This window comes from Garra rufa, chromosome 3 (genome assembly GCF_049309525.1).
Source record: "Garra rufa chromosome 3, GarRuf1.0, whole genome shotgun sequence".
Classification (NCBI taxonomy): domain Eukaryota; kingdom Metazoa; phylum Chordata; class Actinopteri; order Cypriniformes; family Cyprinidae; genus Garra; species Garra rufa.
This window is the reverse complement of record NC_133363.1, coordinates 40,928,844-40,955,924: the sequence shown is the minus strand read 5'-3', so window position 1 is coordinate 40,955,924 and position 27,081 is coordinate 40,928,844. Positions and strand designations below refer to the sequence as shown.

The 27,081-nt window shown below is 36.0% G+C and overlaps 2 protein-coding genes across 2 annotated transcripts in view; one reads left to right on the top strand and one right to left on the bottom strand.

The window, feature by feature from the left end:
- Positions 1-3,239: 3,239 nt before the first annotated feature.
- On the top strand, positions 3,240-8,318 carry LOC141331188 (intelectin-like). The gene is made up of 7 exons (XM_073836157.1): positions 3,240-3,329; positions 4,387-4,454; positions 4,556-4,914; positions 6,907-7,065; positions 7,148-7,268; positions 7,471-7,574; positions 7,768-8,318. The coding sequence occupies exons 2-7, from the start codon at positions 4,394-4,396 to the stop codon at positions 7,918-7,920; spliced, it is 957 nt and encodes a 318-aa protein (XP_073692258.1). The 5' UTR covers positions 3,240-3,329; positions 4,387-4,393; the 3' UTR covers positions 7,921-8,318.
- A 148-nt stretch (positions 8,319-8,466) lies between these two features.
- Positions 8,467-27,081, bottom strand: part of itga11a (integrin, alpha 11a) — a 55,019-nt gene continuing 36,404 nt past the window's right edge. Inside the window, exons 13-30 of the mRNA XM_073836158.1 lie at positions 26,806-26,949; positions 24,133-24,336; positions 23,683-23,813; positions 23,418-23,584; positions 21,390-21,529; positions 21,012-21,122; positions 20,804-20,889; positions 20,524-20,728; positions 20,301-20,399; positions 16,842-16,918; positions 16,319-16,402; positions 16,138-16,228; positions 15,930-16,043; positions 14,618-14,701; positions 14,074-14,184; positions 12,355-12,450; positions 11,609-11,722; positions 8,467-9,629 (exon numbers count right to left, since the gene is read on the bottom strand). Of these exons, the coding sequence (XP_073692259.1) occupies positions 9,552-9,629; positions 11,609-11,722; positions 12,355-12,450; positions 14,074-14,184; positions 14,618-14,701; positions 15,930-16,043; positions 16,138-16,228; positions 16,319-16,402; positions 16,842-16,918; positions 20,301-20,399; positions 20,524-20,728; positions 20,804-20,889; positions 21,012-21,122; positions 21,390-21,529; positions 23,418-23,584; positions 23,683-23,813; positions 24,133-24,336; positions 26,806-26,949 (2,136 nt within the window). The 3' untranslated portion in view covers positions 8,467-9,551. The remainder of the gene's footprint in view (positions 9,630-11,608; positions 11,723-12,354; positions 12,451-14,073; positions 14,185-14,617; positions 14,702-15,929; positions 16,044-16,137; positions 16,229-16,318; positions 16,403-16,841; positions 16,919-20,300; positions 20,400-20,523; positions 20,729-20,803; positions 20,890-21,011; positions 21,123-21,389; positions 21,530-23,417; positions 23,585-23,682; positions 23,814-24,132; positions 24,337-26,805; positions 26,950-27,081) is intronic.

Genomic DNA, 27,081 nt, shown 5'->3' with positions numbered 1-27,081 from the left:
GTCATTATTGCACACTTAAAAGACGTCTAAAATGGACGTCGCAAAAACTTTCATTCTGGCTACTCGGTAGACGTCTTCTGAACGTTCTATATTTATGTCACTTGGACGTCATTATTGCACACTTAAAAGACGTCTAAAATGGACGTCACAACTTTCATTCTGGCTACTCGGTAGACGTCTTCTGAACGTTCTATATGTATGTCACTTGGACGTCATTATTGCACACTTAAAAGACGTCTAAAATGGACGTCGCAAAAACTTTCATTCTGGCTACTCGGTAGACGTCTTCTGAACGTTCTATATTTATGTCACTTGGACGTCATTCCTGCACACTTAAAAGACGTCTAAAACGGACGTTGCAAAAACTTTCATTCTGGCTTCTCAATGGACGTCTTCTGAACGTTCTATATTTATGTCACTTGGACGTCATTCCTGCACACTTAAAAGACGTCTAAAATGGACGTCGCAAAAACTTTCATTCTGGCTTCTCAGTGGACGTCTTCTGAACGTTCAATATTTATGTCACTTGGACGTCATTATTGCACACTTAAAAGACGTCTAAAACAGACGTCGCAAAAACTTTCATTCTGGCTTCTCAGTGGACGTCTTCTGAACGTATGGCAAAGACGTCAAAATTACGTCTTTTGGACGTCTCTGTGTTTGGTGGGTAGCATTTCTTGATTGAAAGCTCTTACAGCAATTTGTGACTTACTGACCAGACGACAATCAGTCAAGTTGAAAATCCATGAACATATTGAATCATTCATTGATTAAACATTAAGATCAGCTGAATTAAATGACAGACAAATGTATTAAACTGTATTAAAAGATAAGAGATGCAAATCAAAAATTTGATAGTGATAACATTATGAAAGGCAGTTACTTTGAATGAAACATTTATTTAGATGAAACACTTATTTTGTGTAGTGAAAAGGATATTTTGGGATTATGTTCTAATATGTTGGGATTATTCTACTAACACAATTGAAAATATGCTGAAATGTTTGAAAAAAGTGCACATTTGATGATCTGTTGTGATATAAGTACTAAAAGTTTTCAAAATGTACCAAATGCTTATGAAAACTGCGCCAAACCAATTAAAAAAACCTGTAAAGCAGAACAGTTGCCAATCATTGTATGATTCATTTATTAAGACTTGGCGTCACCTAGTGGTAGTTTCAGTTTAGTATGATTTCTTTTCTTCCAGCATTTCTATATTAAAAATGTTATATTTAGAATAATAAAGTATTCAAAAAAATATTCTATTTTATATTAAAATATATTAATTAAATTATTTTAACATTGTATGACTTTGTTTATATATATATATATATATATATATATATATATATATATATATATATATATATATATATATATATATACTGTATATCTACTGTATATATAATTTATAATTATGAGAGGGTTACCGTTTTTGCATTTGAGCACCTGCCCCCCAAAAGTCTGAACGGCCTCTAGCATACACACTAAAATAAAATAAAATAATAAAATAAAATATACATCGTGTATACGAGTGGCGTTTAGCATTGAGTGAATTCTCAGTCTCACCCTGTATCTATTTATATATATATTTTTTATAATAGCTTAACTTGTTATTATATCTTTTCTTAACCATTTGCACACATACGGCTCTCCTCCTGACCGCAGAGGTTTACAAGCCACATTTTCCTGCACTTTTCAGTCAATATCTTTACTTTCCCCGTTACGAACAGCAGGATTTCATACAATGTAAAAAAAAAACTGTGTGGTTTCTCGGTTTGACCGATTTTAAGCGCCTATAAACAACGCAAAACAGGCATTTTAAGTTTCTGCTGTTGATTCCTATATTACGTCCTGCCCTCCAGCTGCATTTCTCACCACAGCAATGACGTCATATGCAAACAACCTATATGTGGGATTTAATAATCAAGAAGTTTAATGCTAACAAAAGAAACAATAAGAATAGTGTTGATTTACACGATAAAGAATTATAGTAGCCTATGTATAGAATATAGCCTAAAGAAAATATTTTGGATATTTCATCTCACAGACAGAGGCATTGCTGGAGTCAGAGCCAAAAGAACTCAGGGTTCTTAAAAACAAGGTTTAAAGCAGTGGCGGCTGGTGCTAAAAATTTTTAGGGGGGCGCACACAAAATGAATCACACTGTTAATACAGGCTTTATTATCAGTAAAGTAATCATTAAACATTTGTAATCATCCCAAAAAATATTAGCCATTTATATTAATGTGATTCAGAGATAAAGGCCATAATACTAATGTTATCCACACGAGGGAGCCACAGGATAAATCTCAAAGACAGAGAAAATAAATTGATTTGTAATAAAACATTGCATATAAATTAATTTTCATACAGTTATATATAGTCCAATATAATAAGTAATTATAATGCTATTGACAATATATTTGTATGTCCAATTAAAGAAGGAACACTATATTATATATATCTATTTTAATATTGTGTTTATAATAATACTAACATAAACACTCACAATTTACTTGAAAAAAGACATCTACATAAACCCTTGCTTGTACACCGACGATTGAGTTAAACTGCATTGTTACAGTTAACGTTACTTTCTGTGTAGTTGCCCACAAAGCTTCGGTGACAGGACTTTGAAATAACAAACAATGAAAACAATAAAAGGCATGACTTACATCGCATCTAGCAAGCAAACTCTATCCAAGCTCCATGATTCGTATGTTTATTTTGTTTATTTTTTCTTCATTTGAATGGCTTGTGAAAGATAAAAACAAATTTACTTTCATCTCGGAAAAGATATTGCACATATTTGACAGTCGAGAACGGTCCAATCACATGAGGAGAAAATATATAAAAACAAGATTGATTGGCTAAGATCTTAAGTGGGAGGGTCTGGGGCGCAGTGCTCTGCGCCCCGAGGACAATCTGAAACAAGCCAATCAGAGCTCAGCCTCAAGTCACATGCGTTTCAAATATTTACAGACCTAATAGACACCCATTTGGCCGGCGTCCCGCATACACAAACAAACGAAAAACAGTTTAGATTTTTTTTATTTTTAACAGGTGCTAACATAACTAACAGTCGAATAGTATGTCAAAATAATGCAATTTCGTAATTATTTTGCAATATGTATTAAACTTATTTTTAACATATTAATAGTCTTCTTCCTTGGCTAACTTGAGGGGGGCGGCGCCCCAGCGCCCCCTATGGACCAGCCGCAACTGGTTTAAAGTAACTGCCACGGCACGCGCATACTCTAACTTGCGCGAGCTTGAAGCCTCGACAGTGCTCGCTACATCAGAAGAGGAAGACAGAAGACAAAAGCGTAAGAATTTCTAAACCATAGAAAGAAATTAAATAGAGTAAACTAAACAGATGGTACCTTCATATGTAATCTATTTATTTTACGAAAGAAACTGAAGTGAATCTAAAGTGAAAGTAAGCCAAGCGGCGCGTTCACGGGCTGTATGACCGCTACACGAAAATACTAACCATAATACTAACCACCAATCGCTTTGGTACTTTGTGCCATTTTTCACGAAAAGATAGCTGGCATCAAAACATTTATCAATGATGTCAATATAACAGTGTTGTGATATTATTACCTGATATAAGCTATTTGATCATTGAAAATGCACAAGACTTTCTGCAGAAGTCTAGATGGCAGATATCAGTTTTATAACATAAGTTACGCATTAGGGTTACTGTATGTTTAATATTGATTAAAAGAGATTGGAAAGGATTCACGCTTTTTTACTGTTTGTCGTCAAGAGATTATAGCACGATGTCAGTGGGATACAGAAAATACGTTTTTTTAGAAAAAACATACGAAACACCCCTTACAGAACGGTACATGCAGAATTACAATGCATTCTTTCTGCACTCCCTGACTGTCAGGCCATAGATACTCATCTGCATCACAACGTTACCCCTTCAGTCGAATCACTTCGACGTTACATTGCGAGATCCCAATGTAACGTCTCCGTTCCTTCCTTCGGGGAACGAGGGTTACCTTCGTAACCTAGACGTTACCCCTTCAGTCGAATCACTTCGACGTTACATTGGGATCTCGCAATGTAACGTCTCCGTTCCCTCCTTCGGGGAACGAGGGTTACCTTCGTAACCTAGACGATATCTTCACTTGCAATGTAGCGCAGAAAGAATCTAATGCTTCACGCAATCCCCTTCAGTGAATGTCAAGATTCACATGAGAGCATTTCATCAATATTAACCAATTATTCTTGAAATGACTGAGAAAAAAATGTTAACAGCGATAAAGCAAGCATTTGCGTTACCACATGTCTATCAGACTATGGAGAAAATGTGCTTAATGTGTGTGAATAACCTTCCTCTTTTTTTTCTTTTTTTTTTTTTTTGCAAAGTACAAAAATGTTTTTACGGATCCTTCTTAGCCTCTCGCTGTCGACATTGTTCTGTGAGGTATCATTAAGTAAGTGTAATTTTTTTCGGGATTGAAATGAATTCATCTTAACTTTGAAATTCCCATTTTGAGCCATAATTTATTATAAACATGTATGTTTCATATTTTAGCAACTCAACAAGAAGCCAACATCTACCCCGAGGTTGCAAAACTTCTGGACAGAATTAAATATGTTGGTCGAAGCTGCAAAGAAATTCGCGAGACGCATCATGTTCAAACAGACGGCCTGTACTATCTGACCTCATCAAGAGGAGTCCTTTACCAGACGTACTGTGATATGACCACTGCTGGCGGCGGCTGGACACTGGTGGCCAGTGTTCATGAAAACAACATGTATGGAAAGTGCACTGTTGGTGATCGCTGGTCTAGTCAGCAGGGCAGTGACCCAAACAGACCTGATGGTGAAGGGACATGGGCAAACACAGTCACATTCGGAGCTGCAGAGGCCGCTACAAGTGATGATTATAAGGTACTTTTTTATTACCTTAATAGATTTAAGGTTCAAGGGAAGCAACCAAAAGGACACTAAGGGTTTGTTCAGAGTTCAGTTGGATAATGTGAACACTGTTGTCTAAACTTGGGTGCACACCTGCAAACTGTACATGGGTCTGCATAAAAACGCTGATCCGGGGATAAATGCAAATTCTGGAACGTTTAGTTTCTGATGTAAACTCATTACTCCATAATGAACCACTACTGATTGTGTGAAATGGCCAAATTGTGTTTTTGTGTTTGAACTTTTTTTTGACAAATGTGATCTCTCTGCAAGCAGAGAGAATTCATATCTCCTAGCCTTCAGCAGAAATTGACTCTGCATTCTTTTAAAGAATGAACCGGCTATCTGCTTGCTTTATTTCAGCATAGCGACAGATTTCCAACCGAAATGGAATATTGAAAAGAGGGAGGGGTTTTATTTTTAGCACTCCTCTTCTCCATCACTCACTCACAGCAAATTAACAGTTGGAGGGTCATGGTTAAGAATATTCTGCTCAAACCGTCAAGTAGGGTTACCACTTTTAATACAAAAAAATAAGGGACGCATACTGTTTGGAGTATGGGGGGGCACACTCATCCAGGCCATCCCAAAAACCCACAACAAACCATGGACAATATATATATATATATATATCCATTATCATTATCACATAAAAAAGTTTAAATCCATTGGCTGGTGCCATGCAAAATAATTAAAGGTTTTTTAGGCCTATGGTAAAAGTATAGTAGTATCCGTGTTTTTTTTTTTTTGGCATTTTGATTACAATTTGTTTAACCAAAATTTTACTACAAATACCATAAAGTGTACACTCTAAAAAATGCTGGGATGTTTTAACCCAACGTTGGGTTAAATATGGACTAACCCAACTGTTGGGTTAAATTTTTCAATTAAATTTTTTAACCCAACAGTTGGGTTAGTCCATATTTGATCCAACGTTGGGTTAAAACAACCCAGCATATTTTAGAGTGTAGCAAACCCTTTGTTAATTTGAGGTTACCATAGTTTAACTATAGTAACCATGGTTTTTGGTTTTTAGCGAAAACATGGTTAATTTTTGTAAGGGCCATATTGTTGCTAGCCATAGCTCCCTCTAAACTTGTTATAAAACAATGTGAATTTTTGTCTGCTAAATTCCAACTCTTTACAACAGTTATGTAATTTTGTTAATTTTGCAGCAAACTGACTGGTATTGATAATATTTGCAAGCAGTTTAATGCTTAACTAAGTAAACAAAGACAAAACTACAATAGTCTATTTACAAATGTATCTGACCTGTAAATGATGTCCTGAACAGGACAGTTTGGCCTCTCTGCTCCACCTGGGCGCTCTATTCTCGAGTCTTGCATTCTTTTGGCGGACGCGCGAATGGGCGGAGCGAGCGTGCGCGAGGCGAATTGCATTGTCAGTCAAAACGAACCGGATTACGATTTATTAAGAGTTTTATTATTGAATGGCGAATTTGGAAATAATCACTTCAGTACATTCGGCAGGCAACAGATACAACAATATATATGAAAATAAAAATAAAAAATGGCAGCGGGCCAAATTGACTGCTAGGCCACGGGGAATTCTCCCGATGATAAAAAATATGGCACAAAACCCGTCCCGTATTGATTCAAAACGGGACGCGCAATTTCATTCTCAAATACGAGACGATTCCGTATTTTAAGGGGCGGGTGGCAACCCTACCATCAAGTGACAGCTTCAAAGAAGGAATGCCATTCCAGAATGGAAGCAAATGTTCAGCTTTTAATTAGAGTTTTTTTTTTCAGTGGATTAACTTGCACAGATTAATTGTTCACCTCAACCGAAAAATACTGTGTAAATGCAATCCAGCGGGGCAAGATGGGTCAATTGAACTCTGGTTTGGACCAGGCTATAGAAAACATTCTAAGACACTGGGATGACAATCAAAACATGTTTATCTTAAATCTAAACTGACAGTCTGTTACCTTTCTTTCACAGAATCCTGGATACTATGACATTGTGGCACAGGATGTATCTGTGTGGCATGTTCCTAATAATATTGAGTTGGAACTCTGGAGCACTGCCTCTATCCTGCGATACCACACTGAAAATCACTTCTTAACCAAACATGGAGGAAACCTTTTCAATTTATTTAAGGTTAGAGAAACTTTGACATCGTTTTTAAGTTTGAATCCTTCCATATAGGCAAATCTACATTTTTTTGTCTTTCTTTTTCCAGAAATTCCCTGTGAGGTTTGGAATCGGGACATGCTTGACTGATAATGGACCTGCTATTCCAATAGTGTATGATACTGGAGATACGAAATCAACCAAATATCTGTATAGTCCTAATTCAAGAGGTAGGGCAATACTGTAAGTCTTGAGCCAATATGAGCAAATATGTGTGGAGAAACTAGCTCTGTCAGTCATACAATATGTAAATTATTCAGTGATGCTATTATTTAAGCCATCATCATTGTTGCAACCTAATCACTTTAATGTTGCAAGTGGACCTACTATGACAGATCATTATCCGAGATATATTTTGTGCATGTTTTTCAGGAATATTTGAGCCCGGATTCATCACATTCAGAGTCTTCAATACTGAAAAGGCAGCTATGGCTATTTGTTCAGGCGTTAAACCAACCGGTTGTCACACTGAACATGTAAGTTAAAAATAATATGGATAATTTACAGCAACATTACTGAACATAATTTGTGATAAATAAAAATTCAGACAATAATTCATGTTTCAGCATAAAAATGAAGAGAAAATGCATTTACAGTAATATAATTACAACCAATGTTATATGAAGAAATGTATGCTGTGCTGCTACTAATGTACTCATATTGTTGCAGTTTTGTATTGGTGGAGGTGGACACTTTCCTGAAGGGGCTCCTAGACAGTGTGGGGACTTTACGAGCTTTGACTGGAATGGTTATGGTACTAATACAGAATGGAGTGCTTCCAGAGAGATAACTGAAGCAGCTGTACTTCTCTTTTATCGCTGACACTCTGATCAATCTAAAATCTTCTCTTGGAGTAATATCGCGAAATGTTACAAGCACAATTATTTTCACAAACGTATATCATCACAGTATATATCCTTTATATCAATCTATACTCTAAGAATGCACATGTTTAGGTGTCTGTCACTGGTTAGCCATTTATTGAGCTAGTTCATATCCAACATACTTGCAGAGTTCATGCATTTCTTTGTTCAAAGATGGAACAAATGTATAATCTACTAATAAAACCCAGTCGACTGCCAATACTTATCACCAAGTTGTAGTCAACCAATTACTTGGGCAATGTTTTATGAACACATTTGTGAGGAATTGCTTGTACACAAAGGTAGCATTTAAGATCTATCATCCCTTGTCATTTATAAACACGCTTTCTTTTCCCAAATTCTTTGTTTAGATGTTTATTTTATATTGTTGGACATGTATAGTATAAAGCATTGGTGAATAGGGATCCCTGACTACAATACATCTGCAAATGTAAGGATGTGTCATAGCATTGTAAACACTCAACATCTTTTGATGTTAGGGAACTTTTAAACAATATTCTTATTAATTGAAATGAATGAACCATCATCAGTCTGGTTGACGTACTGTACAGTAAGCATACCCTTTCTCAAAGGCTACTTGTTGAGGTGTGAAGCATATTTGAGGATGTGCTGCTCTCTTATGGAAGTTTAACTAGAACTAATGTCTACTAGAGATGCACTGCAATCCCACAATCCTCATGAAAGCAAACAGTTGAAATATGTGTACAAAGATAACCTGTATATTTACAAAATTCAAGTTTGTATCACTACAATATAAAAAGTGCATCAATATTTAAAAATAAAAAGTCAGATAGTAAATGTCCATCCTCTATTGTTATGAGACTCAAGAATGAGCATATATAAAGAAAAAAAAAAAACATAAAATGTAGATGTATAATTATTTAGAGTATTAGAGAAGAATAATTCTAAAACAAAATGTAGTAAAGTCCACAACAATTAATTTTCTATTCAATAAATTATGACTACTGCAAAAAACAGAGTTACATACAGTACTCCAGTGCCTAATATTACATTACATATGACGGGCATTACAATAAAATGAGCTAACTTCTGCACTTATTTCTCTCCAAGATGTCCATTTTTTTCCAGATGTCCACGAAGAAGCACCGAAAACATGGCTGTTTCACCGAAGTCACAGCCCTTTGAGGTTTCTCTTGTATATTTGCAGAGTCAGGATTTGCCCAAGGATCAAATGCAACTGACTGCGCTTCCAAAGACCCTGTGGGAAAAAAAATCGTCCTTTTTGAATACATCTTCTACATACCTCTCTCAGAAAAATGTCCTCATCTTGTCATCTGAGGGTTTCGATCTGGAGTGAGAAGTGAGATGGAGACCCATCTGTAGGGTCGGCTCAGTAAGCAGTGCAGGCGTGGTGAGCGTCAATGCAGTGTTTTTCAAGGTTGAACAACAGGTCGTCCAGTGCACAGAGCAAAACCCTCTCCTTTCTTCATTGCCTCAGGTCTTGTTTTTCTCTCTTTCTCCCTTTCTCTCTGTTTCAGAGACGTCTAATGTTGCTGTTGGTTGGTCCCTGAGTTGTAGGCCTGTCTGAACCCTCTTGAGCAGCCTGCGTTATCGCTCTTCCATCATCTTGCCATTAGCCTCGTTCTCAGTCTCCTCACGCCTTTTCTGCCTTTGGAAAAACCCTAACTATTGGAGTGAAAAAAAAGAAAGAAAAATACAAATGATCAACATTCACTCTAACTGTCCATCCATCCTTCTATTTATCCATGCTTTAAAAAATAAGAAAACTAGTGCTGTCAATCAAAAAAAAAAAAAAAAAAAAAGGAATTAATCACACTTTTTTCTGAAACTAATTGCGATTAATCCCACCTAACATTGAAGTTTTTTCACATTCAAACTTCAAATTAATGTAGAAACAACAAAGAAACGATCTTTTAATATTTGTTTAATGTCATCTTTTTTATGACTGAAAACAAGTATCACTGATACCAACTGATGTCATGATTTTCTACCTAATATACCCATTGACTATAGCAATTACAGTATAATTGAGAGCTATCAATTTAACATTTATTAGACTTTAGAAAATAACTTATAATTTAAGTGAACTTAAAACAATCTTCACATAAACAATTTTTAACAAATGTCATATAGCTACCTTCAGTGTCCTTCAGAAGAAAATATAGCCTACTTTAATGAAGTTATCAAACACTAAATTATAAATTAAATAAAGATAAAGCTACAGAAGTTACTGATTTCTCTATTTAATTTTGTTATGTGATTAACAGACGTCACAGCAGCTGGTTATAAGGCTATTTCCCTGCTGTTACTTTAAAAGCTGCCGCTGCTGAACTTAATGCAGATCTGAAACTGCTTTAAATGTCACTCATCAATAATCAGAGGCGGACAGTAGTGAAGTATTTTTACTCTACAGTAAAAGTACTTTTCAAGTGTCTGTACTTTATCAGAGTGTTTTTCTTAATAAGAAAACTTTACTCCACAACATTCCAAAGCATAATACTGTACTTTTTACTGCACTACGTTTCATATCAAATATCATTTAGTACTTAATTACATTAGAAATCTATTACTTTCTTACTTTAACTCAAGTAAAAGTAATTCAAAGATTTACTTGAGTACAAGAAAGTACTACATTTTTAATGTTCCTAATAGGTAAAACAAATAACTTTTATTTATGAAATGCAGAGGAGTAAAAATTATGACATTATGCTTTGGAATGTAGTGAAGTAAAGTTTTCCAAAGAAAGTCGGTAACACTTTACAATAAGGTTCATTAGTTAAACATTGGTTAATGTACTAACTAACACGAACTAACCATGAGCAATACATTTGTTACTGTATTTACTAATCTTTATTAACGTTAGTTAACGAAACTAGTTAACTAGTTGTTCATTGTTTGTTCATGTTAGTTCACACTGCATTAACTAATGTTAACAAGATTTTAATAATGTATTAGTAAATGTTGAAATTAACATTAACAAAGATTAATACAGGCTGTATAAGTGCAGTTCATTATTAGTTCATGTTAACGAATGTGGTTAACTAATTTTAACTAAGGAATCTTATTGTAAATTGTTACCAGAAAAACACACTGATAAACTACAGGTACTTTTTAAATTTACTTAACTTTCCGCCTCTGTCAAAAGTAATACTTACACGTTTTAAGGCAGTTTCACACGGCATTCTCATAGAGTCATTCGATGATACAACGCTTTAATATAGCCTTTAATACAGCGCGCGTACCGGCACTTTGTGCGTGCACCTGAAGAGGACGCGCTAGGAGCACACTACTTGGAGTATAACGGCTGACAGGACAGGTAAACTCGTTTTTACTGACATATGATCTGACAACATCTCTTCTGACCGCGGTTCACTGTTGTTCTACTTAAGCTCCTCATCACGGGTATCGTTTCTGTGCTCGGTTGACTCGGGCCTGGCGCTGAGGTAAAAGTGGAGCGCGCGTCTGGAAATATCTGTTTGATATAGGCCTATGCCCCTAAAGTTCCGTATCTAAATAAAAGCAGTTTTTAGCAGTTGTAAGTGGGGTGGCCAAACCTAGCCCGCCCCAGCGTTAATTGCGTTAAATATTTTTAACGCGTTAAACTGAAAATTTTTTAATTTTGACACCACTAAAGGAAACATTACCTTCCAAAGTGCCAGAATGAGGAGCGAAAGCAGTAACAGGCCTCCAAGTGTGCTACCTAGGACAATCCAAATGGAAACACGGTAATCCTCCTCTTTCCTCATCTCTAGGATTATCTGAAAAAAAAAAAACACACATACAAAGGAAACATATAACAAACTATATTGCTTTATCAGAGATCATCATGCTGTGACTGATGGGTTTCTCAAAGCACTTTTTTGTATATCTTGGTACTGGTTTCGGGATCTAAACAGGTTGTCACATTTCATGTTTCATCTGTAGCAGCTGAGATCAGATTAGTTGATGTTAACATTTATTTATTTCTTATCCTGCCTACAGATGGCAGCACCCCACAGAAATACAGAACCGAAATGTGCTGCTGGTCCTTTCGGTCCCCTTGGCTCCAGGTTCTTCTACTGTGGTGAAACAACACACACAGTAGCTCACCAGAAGACACATTCATGTGTAAAGAGAAGGTTCTTGCATGGGAAAACCAGCACGCCTAACTGTACAAAGTCAAATATTCAGTAATGCTAGTGTATTTTATGGTTGTATACACTTTTTCTTAACTCGTCCTGACAGAGGAATGAAAACACATAATTTGTCAATATTTTTGTCTCTGAAAATTGCCCAGGATGGAAAAGATAAAAGCAACTTCTCATACTAACCACATCTACACAAATTCGGTCATAGATCTATTTCAGTAATGTGGCTTTCTGTAAATGCTGATGTGTAGAGCATGACTCACGTGTCTAACCGGCCTCTCTTCAGGCAGAAACATAGGGCTGGAAGGGTTCAGCTCCACTGAGGCTGTCGTCACCAGCTCCAAGGTTTTGAACTTCAGCTGCCCGGGACAAGAAAAACAGTTTTCAGTTTTTCTGACAGATGCTTATTCCAGGGGATGTGAGAAAGTTGGAGAGAACTAGCACTAAAGGTGAGAAGCTAAAGAGGTGGTTGAAAAACGCCAGTGTATTAGAACACTGAGGCCGCACTTGTTGCAAAATGACTTTCATTGCATTAGATATAAAATAATCATACCAAGTGGACGCTGCAAACAAATAATGCTAGAGACATTCTCAGAAATAACTTTACTTGATAACACTTTAATTTGAGTCTACTTTAGATATTTTACTAACTATAAGTAATTTTGCAACTACCAGTCAGTAGACAGTCTGCTAACACTTTTTGATAATTACTTATACCATCAAACTACAAGTAACTACACTACCAGTCAAAAGTTTTTGATTTAAGATTGCTAAGATTGTTTTTGAAAGAATTATTTTCTGCTGACCAAACCAGCATTTATTTGAAATAGGTTTACTATTTACAATAACTGCTTTCTATTGAAATATATTTTAAAATGCAATTTATTCCTATGATGAAAGCAACATTTTCAGCATCATTACTCCAGTCTTTAGTGTTACATGATCCTTCAGAAATGCTGAGATGCTGTTTAAGAAACATTTTTTTTTATTAGTAGTAGTAGTAGTACTATAAATATTTAAAACAGTTGAGTACATTTTTGTCATGGTGGAATTAATGCTTTTATTTAGCAAGGATGTTTTAAATTGATAAAAAATGATGATAAAGACAATAATGTTAGAAAAGATTTCTATTTCAGATAAATGCTGTTCTTCTGAAACCTGAAAAAAAATTTGAGCAGCAAATCAGAATTTTACAATTAGTTCTGAAGGATCGTGTGACTGGAGTAATTTAGCTTTGAAATCACAGGAATAAATTACATTTTGAAATATATTCAAATAGAAAATGGTTATTTCAAATAGTACGAATATTTAAAACATTTACTGTTTGTGCTGTGCTTTGGATCAAATAAATGCAGGCTTGGTGAGCAAAAGAGATTTCTTTAAAAACCATAAAAATCTTACTGTTCAAAAACTTTTGACTGGTAGCTTATATGTGACTGTAAGTAACTTTTTAAATACATGTCAACTTATTCTACTAACCGTAACCTAACAGTCTACTAATACTCTAATGAGTTAGTTGACATGTACAGTAGTTGCCAAGTTACTTATAGTTATTATATAGTTATTAGCATATTATATTTCTGACTTTCAAACCCTATATCTATTGTATTATATATAAATGCCACCTGCTTTTAATGCAGACATTTTGAGTGTGGATTAAGTGTCTAAATTACTTTCTGGTGTCAATGTAAATTCAAAGCATGTGCTTTTTTTGTTTTTGAGCGAATGAAAAAGAAATGAAAAAAAAAAAAAAAGTACAAAATGTAAACAAATCCTGATTATAGAATGCCTACATGTACTATTTGACTTCTTGTCTCTAATTACTGGTCTGGTCATAGTTTTGCATTGGTTTTGGGAGATCCTCCTCTTAACCAAAGCCTTCATGTTGTGTGTGAATACTGTGTCTTGATTATACTTCTTCATCTTCACATTATACTTCTTCATCTTCATCAGATTGTTATTTCAAAGTCACAGCTACTTACCGCATGCAGTGCATCAGTACGGAGGGATCCTCCAATTTTCACACTGACGTCTCTGTAGGAAGGCAGGTTGACGGTACACTGCACTGGCACTGTCAGGGTGTTGGAGTAGTTCTGTGCAAAGGAACAAGGAATAGTTCTCTCACAAACAGACAATCTTACTGATGAAACCCAGCTGCTTGTGGTGAGAATCTGATGTGCATTAGAGTCGCATTACAAAACTCCCTACCTCAGACATCTTCAAAAACACAATAACATTTCTAGAATTGATTGAAGATGAGCTAGTAAACCAATATTACGTTTTATTTACGGCACAATTTATTAAACTCAAGTGACTTAATTCTGAAAGTACAAAACCAACTATTTTGCAGAGAAGCATTTTGCTGTTGTGCATTAAATCAACATCTCATATCTGAAAGCCCCTAAATCAAGCAAAACTATAAAGCGGCGTAACAACACAAGCCAGACTTTTACAAAGAGCTAAAGTGCAAGTCTGAAATGTGGCACACATTGTGTCTGTGACAAGCCTGTTTAGAGATGGTCTTACCAGTCGTGATGTTCGTGAGAGGTCCTCTGGAGATGCCCGACTGTGTGCCACATGCTGCGGAGGGATACAATGACTTCCACCTACCTAATGGAAAAAAGGAACAAAGCACTATTAATACGAAACCAACACAAATCACTATTAGTATTACTCATGTAGCTCAAACAATAGAGCATGACGCTAGCAATGCCAAGGTAATGGATTCATGGCACCTTGAATGACATGTAAGTCACTTTAAAAGCTTCTGCCAAATGCATACATTTAACTGTAAATATCAATTGAAAGCTATTTAGATTTAAATAGTTAGATTTACAGTTGAAGTCAAAAGTTTACATACACCAAAATAAGAGGGATCAGCCAAAATGTATTTTATTTTTATTTAGTACTGACCTGAATATAATATTTTTGCATAAAAGGTGTTTACATATAGTCCACAAGAGAAAATATATTTAGGCAAAAAAAAAAAAAAAATCCACATCTTCATTCTGTTCAAAAGTTTACACCCCTGGCTTTTAATGCATTGTTTTTGCTTCTGAAGCATTTACCCTTTTGTAATAGTTGCATATGTGTCCCTCAGTTGACCTCAGTGTGAAAAGATGGTGAAAAGAAAAAAACATACAGTCATTGTGGGAAAGGGTTCAAATACACAGAAAAACCAAAGAATCTGTGGGACCTGAAGGATTTTTCTGAAGAACAGCGAGCAGTTTAACTTTTCAGAACAAACAAGGGACTCATTAAAAATTATCACTGAACAACAACAACAACAACAACAAAACACAGCTGTGGATCATTCAGGTAACAACATAGTATTATAAATCAAGGGTATGTAAACTTTTGTACAGGGTCATTTTTATAATTTAGACTATTTTTTGTGGAGTATATGTAAATGTCTTTTATGTGAAATATCTTATTGAGGTCAGTACTAAATAACAAATAACATGCAGTTTGTATGATCCCTCTTATTTTTGTAAAATAATTAACATTTTGCAGATTCTGCAAGGTGTATGTAAACTTTTGACCTCAGCTGTTTGCAGCTGACACTTGAAATCAAAACTTCAAAACATGTTTGATATCCTCCGAATGGATTTCATCATAGTCTGAAGCTAAAAAAAAGTAAAATCTCTCAACTCAAATCTGCAGACTGGCTCTGACTTTTGGCAACAAGCATTGACTCATCTAGACTGTAACTGAGAGCAAACATTTGGACAAAAGCCATGCAGTGTATTCCAGCCTTCAGAAATATTTTTGCAAACTTTTCTAAAGGGAAAGCGTAATGACAAGTAGAGTAAATCAACATGTCTAGTTGTGTCCTCACCTGGTCAATATGGAAATCTCTGATCTGCAAGAGTTGGTTGCCATTTTTCGTGACCTCAGGGATTGCAATGTACAGTTGCAAATCTTGGACTGGAAAATAACCAAGGTTCTGGATCTGTGATGCATAGAAGAAACATGTTTGGTCTATTTTCTTTTCTTTTCGCCGCCCTGCTCTCTTTAATTACAGATAGCAAGGAAGTGGACCTCACCTGAAAGGTAAAGTTGAATGGAGGGTTGAAACTACTCGGTTCCTCTAGAGAGAGGTCATGTTTAAGCTCATATCGGGTAGGGTAAAAATCCCTGAGAGAACAAAAGTATATTGTAACTATTTGAATTCCCTCAACCACACATATTGATAAAACCATTCAAACAAACACATATCTATCTCACCTTGTGAAGAGCACATCAGCCTCGTATTTCAGAGTATAGAAAATGTCATTAATGTTATCGTGTAGGACAACTTCCTCACCCTCACTGCAAAGACATAAGAACGGGCATGAGAAACCTCCCAGGCAGTTATGCTCACCCTGTGATTCTCTGCACAGTGACACTTGGCAGCGTACATGAAGAGTTTAACATTCCAGCTCAGGCATCATTGGTGTCCAGGATCCATTTCCCTCAGAGTTTCATAACATTCCAAACCATCAGCAATGTTTTAGACACAGAGACTGAGACCACATCTAGCAGATTTCAATGTGGCCATAGTCATCCAGTGATCCATGTGTATTTTATTTATTTTTATTTTTTGCTTTGAGCTCCACAGGATAAAAACCTTAGAATGTGTTTTAATTATAAGATTAAATTTAATCACAGTAATCTATATTCTTAATTGCACTTGTACACATATTTTTTATATCCAAACATTTACAACATATCAGATAGAGCATGTTTGACTAGCTTTGCTGTGTCCTACCTGGTAACCTCCAATATGATCCTGACATGATCCAGCAGCACGGAGTGACTGAATTCAAATTCCAAACGAAAGGTTACCTGTTGAGTGAGAGACAGAGTAATGTTTAATCGAAGCGTGTTTGCCAGTCCATATAATTTCTTGCATACTAATATTTTAACTCCATGTTCATGCTCAAAAATGAGTTCATCCCTAGATTTTAGGTTCCTCACCTCCAAAATTCAAACTTATACCCTTATCATATCCAAAACTTAAATTTTTAAAGATGAATATCAATATTTTCCAGGGCAAACAGCCTGTCTGGATATAGAAGATTGACACAAACAGGGCAAGACCCTTTACACTAGTCTTCCTCTAGCCTTATTCTACAGACCAATAACATCATTTGTATGGAAGAGGGCACTTCATCCATTGCTTCTGGCTATTCTCTGAGTAGTCTAACCACCACATGAGGTATTAACTTCCATATCCTGTATATACATCACTTAGTAGTGACAAAACACAGATGCAAATAATATACAGACTCTCCCAGTGAAAATCTGCTCCAGTTCACGGAGCAACTGCTCTAGCCACAACTTCTGAGGTCATCCAAGTCTCCATGCAGTTTACAGAATGAATGTTTGTAAACTTTCTTTTTCTTCATGTTGTTTGATAATATACTGTACGTCTGACCAATAAAAGCATTTATCTTTGTGTCATTTCAAAATTGTTTGACTTTCTTTCTAAAAGGAGATATTTTGAAGAAGAAACTCATTTCCAGAATGAAAATTTCCTGATAATTTACACATCCCCATGTCACTCCAGAAGTTCATGTCTTTCTTTTGCAAAGAAATTAAGATTTTTGAGGAAAACATTCCAGGAATTTTCTCCATATATGGGACTTCAATGGTGGCCAATAGGTTGAAGGTCCAAATTGCTGTTTTAAAGAAGCTTCAATGGGCTCTACACCATCCCAGCCAAAGAATAAGGGCCTTATCTAGTGAAACGAACGGTTATTTTATTAAATAAAAATTTATTCTTGTCTAGCACTAGCTCTGCGATGTGCATCTTCACACACTTCGAAGGGGGGAAAAACCCTCCAAAATCAAAATCATCCAACATCATTGTTTTACCTTTTTTTGTGAAGGGAATTTGTGCATTTGTGGTTAAAAAGTATATAAATTTGTTTTTTTCTCAGAAAATGACCAATCGTTTTGCTAGATAAGATCCTTATTCATCGGCTGGGATCGTAGAGCTCTTTGAAGCTGCATTGAAACTGCAATTTGGACCTTCAACTCGTTGGGTCCCACTAAAGTCCATTTATGGAGAAAAATCCTGGAATATTTTCCTTAACCTTCAAAATTTCATTTTGACTGAAGAAAGACACACATGAACATCTTGGATGACATGGGGGTGAGTAAATTATCAGGAAATTTTCATTCTGGAAGTGAACTTCTACTTTAAATGTTTCAATTGTTCCATTCAGTACAATGAAAATCAGCTCAGTGAGGTCTAAAACAACATGTAACCCAAAAATAAATAAATATTGTCTTTTGTGTTTGACAGAAAAAGAAAGTCGTACAGGTTTGAAACGCACAGGAGTTGGCTTTTAGGTTTATTCTTGCTTAGAGAAATGGAAGCTCTTGGACAGAGCTGTAACTACGTGGGCAAACTCCTCATTCCCTCTTGTTGAGTAGTGGCACAAAGCAGCATGGAAAATCCTTTTTACGTTCTCTCCTCCTGAGTTCTCCCTCTTTTATTCCACTTTTGCCCCATCACAAACTGTTCTGAGCTGAACCAGGCTCCCAAGTGGGCCAATAAAATCTCTCCCTGTAGCCACAAGTGTAGCTCCAATGACCCCCAAACCTCAAGAAAATGAATCAGGACTCTGTGAGAAGCTGCTGACCCGTTTCCTATCAAAGCAGTGCCCTAGCACAGGACAGACTTCTGCGGTCCAGGCCGTGTAATTGATGGGCTTTGCTCTGTATGGATGTAGAAACCATATTGTAACAGTATTCTTGCATTAAATTCTTGCCTCATGTTTTCTTTTTCTGGAGAGGCCTGAACACAAGCTTAAGGGTCAACCGAAAAAAGGACACTAAGTGAATCATTCTGTAACTTAAGGGTGCTGGTGATGTTTATGTCCTGTGGAACATTCCAGACTTAAAGTCTTGAGGTATTTCTATGATAGATCCTGACAGTTCTGCAGATGGGTAATATGAGGAAGTCTATATGGTTTTTGACTGTGTGGTCCAATATGTTTGTGTAAGCAAGACTTTCTAGAGCATGGACAGCTTGTGCTGTCCCTGGCGTAACCTCTAAATGTCTAGAGTTGCTGTACATGGCAATAAAACATCTTTTAGGATTATACAATATATAATTCTGCATATATGATAATATGCAGTGCACATCAGTCTGGAGTGTTATATGCAAAAAGCACTAGTTACATCACACCAACCATTTATTTAGCTTTATTTAGTGAAATATGACAAGGGTTTAGTGAAACTACATGCTAATTTTTAACATGCTTTTCAAAAGCTTTTTTAAATTAATACTTTCATTCTTCAAGGATGAATTAGTAAACTGAACAAAAGTAATGACATTTGGATTGCCACAAAAGATTTCGATTTCAAAAAATGCTGTCCTTTTTTAAACTTTTGATTAATCAAAAAATCCTGATATAAAAATCTGTCATTGTTTCCACAAAAATATTAAGCAGCACAACTGTTTTCAACATATGGCATTCATTATGTGACACTGAAGACTGGAGCAATAGCTGTTGAAAATTCAGCTTTGCATAGCAGGAATTTTAAGATCATTTTTTAAATTATATAATATACAATTATTTTAAATTTGAATAATATTTCACAATGTTGCTGTTTTTGATCAAGATTCTTTGTGAGAATTAAAGCCTTCTTTAAAAACATTCAAAACGTCTCCAAAATTTCTGATTAGTTGTTTAGTTACAGTAACATCACTGGATAATTAATTTGGCACAAAAACTGCTTTATTACATTTTTAGTATTGGTGTTAAAGTGTATACAGTCAAGCCAAAAATTATTCAGACACCAGATATAATTTTTGATACTATTTACTAGTGGGTGCAGGGCACTATAGTCCATTTTTGTGGTGAGGATAGCAAAATAAAGTAAACTGTGCCATATTATATCCAGAAATTCTTCATACAGTAGACTACCAGTAAAAATGATTACAATTTGGGACTAAACACTTGATTTGCTACTTTGTTACATTCCTTTGTATCAAAGTTATCTGACATTATCAAGATGAATTTGTTCTGACACAGTTTAACTCTTAAGTTCTTGTCGTATTTTATTACCATTTGCTAAACTACAGTAAATAAACTGTGATAATGTGAGAAATGTCTGAAAAAAATCGGGTTTTACTGTACATAGTTGTCATTTTGAGCTACCGCTTTATGATATGGTTCAGTGTAACAATATAAATGTGGCATTGACAACTCACCTGTGACTTTGCTCTCATAAAGGGGGCACTGATATTGCAAGATTTTTCATATTTTCGCTTGTTCTCACTGCGGCAGTCTATATGTATATCAGAGTTATCCTAAAAAAATAGAGACAGAGAGAACAGCCCAGTTTAACTTGCAGTGGCAATTACTATTCCTAAGAGGTCATTAGTTTAAATCAGGAGAAACAACCAAACATAAGCTATCAGAGTGATGTTGTACCTTCACTACAAGGCTGGAGAAGCGTAGGTTTGGAGTATTAGTGATGTTAAGCAGGGCTCCATATGCGTTCTCCCCTCTGTTTTCCAGACGTACATCTACTACCATTCTCCTCCTGGATCCCTCTATAATGCGTTCAGAAGGTTCTTCTGGCGTCTGACTCCGACATAATAGACTGGCTGATCGAAACGCCTGGGCACAGAACTGCCTGTGGAGAAAGAGCGGAGGCATGAGCATGTGTGCACGTAAGCATTATAGCATATGTGTGTGTGCTTTATCCTACTTGCGATTCATTAGATCAGTCTGAGATTGTAACACCAAGTCTGGAACACAGTGGTCGTCTTCGTCACACCCGTTCCAGAAGGGAAGCTGGAAAAAAAAACAGAAAAAACGCTTATAGGCATTACATTTGCATGTATTATTATACTTCATAATGAATTCATAATGTGTGTTAATGTTGCAATGTTGTACGTTTCCCTTGATCTACAGACCTGTGTTTTTACAGTAGTCGGCCAGCCATCATCCAGCGCTGGGCCTTGATCCAGGTCCAATAGCTCAGTTTCTACAGTGAATATAATGGGCCTGGCATAGTCTGTAGTCTCCTGTATCAACATTACAATATAATAAATCTCTCAATCGAAATAAATGGCTATTAAAGAGTACACTGGAAGAATATAATCTATTGCTGTAATGTTAGAAAGTGAACTTAATAAAATAGGAATGCTGCTATTGCAATGGAAAATGTAAATGAATAGAGAGATTAATGATGAGTTGGCAGTCATTGCAGATTGTTATAATTATCAATTATTTGAACAACATTGCAAATGCCCTCATTTGACACATTGGTGACCTAAGAGGTAAGAGCTAACCATGACATGGAAGTAGATGTGGTCGCATGTCTCCTCTCCAGGAAGCAGTGTGAGATTCTGTGGCTGCTGGCGATCTGGATCGTCAAACACAGCTCGAGGGTTGAAGCGCTTCTCCTCAAAGAAAGCATTGTAGCTAAGAGCTAAGAGAAAGAGAAGAAATAGAGTAAACTATTTACAGTGAAATATTAATTTATCACTTTGCACATTATTTGCAATTAATGGCAGATAACATGTTGGTATAAGCTACCATTCAAACATTTACGGTTGGTTGAAAAAGTCATTTAGGCTCATCAAGCCTCTGTATCAAAATACAGTAAAACAGTAATATTGTGAAATATTATTACAATTTAAAATGTAAAAAAAGCAGCCAGTGTCACATGATCCTTCAGAAGTTATTCTAATATGCCGATTTGGTACTAATTTTTTTTTTTATTATTATTATTATCAGTGTTAAAACCTTTGAGTTGCTTAATATTTTTGTGGAAAACATATTTTTTAGGATTATTTGATGAATACATGGTTTGCATCATCAGTTATATCACTAAATGCACAGCAAATATGCACAGCATCAACTTTATGGCCAATTATTTATGGCCACAATAGTGCTCTACCATGTGTGGACTACAGACAGATTTAAAAGACTCCAGAGTTTAAATTAATGATACTCAGGAGATCTGAGAGCATTTGGGAGTTTTAAGGCCTTAAAAGACATAAAGACAAATCTTAAGAAAAACCTTTTTAAGAGTCCTGAATGACGTGAGCATGTTCAAAGGTTCAAAACTAAGTTTGCTGAAAGACAATTTGAACCTTTATGGGCTTAAAAAAGCTTGTAAACTTAGTTACCCTACTTTCTAAAATCTCATAGATGTACCAATAAATGACAGACTTACAGGCTTAACATATTCATAACCCTCCTCAACACATGTGAGAAGAATTAGATCAAAATAAAATATGTGCCTAAAATATGTCCCAAAAGTCTGATCCCCCTGGATGACCATAAAGACTAAGACATTGCATCTCTCTGAGACCATTACATTGGTTTCACACCAATGAAATTCGTGATGGAGATGCTCTGGGGTCATGAAGGTTAACTAAAAACAGTTGTGCTGCACACTGTGGTCTCACACGTTACACAGGAACCTGACCTTCCAGCACATGTATTTCAAAACTAATCTATGATGGTCACCAAGGCCTTAAGTCAAACTGCATGTGTCAAACACTAACCAGAAGCATTTTGACCTTCTACTTAGTGTTCTTGCACAGAAATGACTTCATGTCTAGGGCATAAAACACAACACTGATATCTATAATATCTGCAACCATTTAGGCCACCGATCTAGTCTGCATGAACACTATTATTTTAAACTGTTCAAGAGGCTTTGGCTTCTAGACACAATATTACACATGCTCAAAAGACTTTCATACTAATTTCTTTTGTTATTTCAGCCAGAATCATCATACAATGTGTCTTTACTTCTAAATTTCCAGAGCTGGCTAAGCAGCTTTTCTTTTTTCCACTCCCAGGTTAAATCTTGAATCAACAAAGCAACAAAGGAAAGACCAAGAGATTAGTGTATGTTGAACAATTCATCACTACTGATGATATCTTTTTCGTGCTAATACGTGGCATGCTTAGCAGGGAAACCTTAACTGAACTACAGTGGATTTGCAGCTGGTCGCTGGTATGTAAACCCTGCCAGCTGTCAACTGTTTAGCTTTAATGATGCTGTGCTGCTCAAGTGAAATATATGGTGAGAAGAAACTGCTGCTTTCAAAGCACTTCAATAACTTCCTGTTCTCCAAAAAGATTTCTAGTATAAAGTGTGTTTGGGTGAAAGCTAAACCTGTCACCCTTTGACCAAAGATCTGTTGCAATCCAGCAGTACAACTGATGTAGTAGTTGAGCACTGATTTAATAAATGAGCAACTACAGAGATTTAACTTTTTATACATCAATTTATGAAAGTTCAATATTTTTATTTATTTACAGTAGTATGTGATTTTTTTTATAAAAATATAAAAACTGACCTATTTCCTCTGAAGCTCTGATAGGAGTTCGAGCTGTGATATTCAGACATACAATAGCTGACATGCAAGTCACATCTTTCCCTCCTCTCCGGCAGTCTTTATTGAATATGTTGATCTTGCTGGGCTCAAATCTAATGGTGGCATGGATTCGGACAACACTTCGAGACCTATAACACAGTAAAACGGTGTGTAATTGAGGTATTTTAAGGAAAAACTGGCAAATAAAGTGTGAATACGTGTAAATAAGCCTGTGTTAGAAACCCACCATAAAAGTACTGCAGCACCGAGGGAGCCCACAGCTAGATCCACAAGGCCATCTCCATTCATATCCATCATCCCATGGATACTACGACCGAAATACTGCAGACCTGGAGCCAGCTGAACAGCACCAATCCTCTGACAGAGAAAAGGGATGGATGTAAAAATCTTGCCATAATTAACTATTCAAAGCAGAAAACTTAAAAATAACGGTTCTTTATTGGCATCGATAGTTCCATGAGGAACCGTGAACATCCATGAAACCCTTAAAATGCAGAAAAGGTTCTTTATAGTCAATAAAGATTAGATTTTTAAAAATTTTCTTTGAAAATGTTTCTTTTAAGAACTGTTCACTGAAAGGTTCTTTGGGGAACCAAAAATGGTTCTTCTATACCATCACTGCAAAACCTTTTAGAACCTTTATTTTTAAGTATGTGGCTGGACACTTATGTGGTACCTGTTTATATTTCCTCAGTATTCTGTTGCGTTGGCTGTGGTAGATGTAGATGGCTCCTTTGTGGTCATCCTCTAACGGAGCTCCTATTACTACGTCATTAAATGAATCCCCGTTAAGATCAGGCACAGGGGCCAGAGCAGAGCCGAAACGGGCATTCTGACCTTGATCTAAGATCTCCAGCGAGCCCTCCAGTATGAAACGAGGCTGAAAACAAGCATAAAATGCTGTGGTGAGGGAGAACACAATTTAGTTACAACATGATGTGAACTTATCAGCTTTGGTGCTCCATAAAAGTTGATAGCTTGTACACCACAATTGGTAAAGGCAGGGGGTGAACTAATAGGTTCACGATGCAACAATGTACAAATTCTTTACTCTTTAATGAAGTTAACTGACCCCACAGTGCTTTGAAAATGCTGTTATGCACTGGATTGTACTGTTTATATTGAATATAATCTCCTTCACTATCAGTCTTTTAAAGAAATCTCTTTTGCTCAATAATGCTGCAGTTATTTGATCTAAAATACAGCAAAAGCAGTAATATTGTACAATATTTTTACTATTTAAAATAACTGCTTTCTATTTGAATATATTTTAAAATGTAATTTATTCCTGTAATCAAATCTAAATTTGCTCCAGTCTTCAGAGTCACATGATCCTTCAAAAATCATCCTAATATGCTGATTTGCTGTTCAAGAAACATTTTTTTAAATGATTATTATTGTTATCAATATTTAAAACAGCTGAGTAATTTTTTTTTTCAGGATTCTTTGATAAATAGAAAGATCCAAAGATCAGCATTTATCTGAAATATTCATGAAAGAAACCTGAAAAAATTCTACTCAGCTGTTTTCAACATACTACTAATAATAATAAATCAGAATGATTTCTGAAGGATTATTTGACTGGAGTATTGATGCCAAAAATTCAGCTTTGAAGTCACAGGAATAAAATACATTTTAAAATACATTCAAATAGAAAACGTTTACTTTAATTAATACAAATTGTACATTTTTTGCTGTACTTTGGATCAAATAAATGCAGGCTTAGTGAGAAGCAGAAAAAAACATTAAAAATAACTAATAGTGTATTGGATGCTCATCTAACCCATAATTCAATATTGCTTTACCTTAAAACTAAAATCTTGAAGCCTTAATTGAAAAAATGCATTGGGAATACAGTATGTATAAATATTATGGTTTAAAAAAGATATAAAAGAAACCTATTTACAGAAAAGTTAATACTGCTGTTGGACAAAAATGTTCAATGCAAACTTTGAATGAGGAATAGGAGCATTTATTTCATATTTATATCACATTCCAATCATAAACAAGTGTAGAAACTCTGAAAAGAGGCTGTTTATGAGGGAAATATCCACTTAGATCATGGATAAGAGCTAAACATTTCTGTAACCAGAGACAATCTTTTAAGGAATTTGTTATCCAGATCCAGAGACCACAGCGACAACCCACCATGCGTTTATGTAAGAAGTTTGGGCGACATTGTTGCCTTCATCCAACAAAACAGAATAATGCATCTGCATTAAATGCAGCCTCACATATGGTATATTTTAAGAAAGAAATGCAAAAATATTCCACAAGACTAAAATAAATAGTTATAAGCACAAACATTGACTATTACAGTCCAAACCAGACTCCGAAGGTCAAAACTCCTGTATTATCACTTAAGTTGAGGTCATCTGTGCCTCTGAAAACAATTAGTCTCAAATGGGTGGAAAGTTTGAGGGAAAGGTGCAATTTCTCAAGGCAAAGACTGTTCATGTCAGCCAAGTATTTGGGAGAGTAATTATAGCCATGCACATCACCCTCCTCCTAAATTCTTAAATCTGTCTCTCTCTCTGAAAATATACGACCATAGACGACAGACATGTGAAATCAGTTGTTTTCTCAGCCTTCCTAAAATAGCATCAGATTACAGGAGAGGAGAGGAGAGGAGAGGAGAGGAGAGGAGAGGAGAGGAGAGGAGAAGAGAAGAGAAGAGAAGAGAAGAGAAGAGAAGAGAAGAGAAGAGAAGAGAAGAGAAGAGAAGAGAAGAGAAGAGAAGAGAAGAGAAGAGAAGAGAAGAGAAGAGAAGAGAAGAGAAGAGTACATGGACCATTGAGAGTGACATTGACCATGATAAATCATTTCAGGAGAAGATGACCAGCACTGTTGATGTGCCCAGTGTTTGGCTGCAACCTGAGGTATAATACAGATTGTGGTCTCCTGGTTAAGGCCGTAAGGAAATAGCTTATAAGAGCTAAATGAATAAAGATGGAGGTCTGCTCAATTCACAGCGTTGCTCTAGCATGCGCTCCAGCTTTTTCCATTTATTAAAGCTGCTCTCTCTCTCTCTCTCTCTCTCTCTCTCTGTGAGCTTCATATAATTACATTTCAAGGGGGAAATATTTTCCTGCTGAGTTCACCCTCCACTACTCTCTGATGTGAAGTATGGCAGGTGGCAAAAGCCTGTCAGTATTTACGTGAGACCATTAATGAGGAAGTGCATTAATGCATAGGCACAGTTTCGGAGCTTGTATCCCTCAGCTTTAAGGCAAGAAACAACATCTGTAGTGTTGTATTTGGGGTGAGAAGTAAACAGGAGGTAATATAATAGCTAGACAATGGCTAATTAACTTGTTTTTCACATGCTATAGGACTGAAGAGTCTTTACCTGCTCTGTTACTCTGTAAATGTAGACTTTGCCCTTTTCCCAGCCTCCACTGAAGAACATGGGCGCAGCCACCAGCAGGTTATCAGTCACTCCATCGTCATCCAGGTCCACTGGAGCAATCTCACTGCCATAGTATGAGCCGATCTGCACAAGCACATCCATCCAGATCAAAATGACTACTGGTGCATAAGGACATGTCTGTGAAACATTACTTGAATATGCAAATGTCGACGCAAGCATACAAATGCATGGAAACATCTTGAAGAGTGCGTTAAG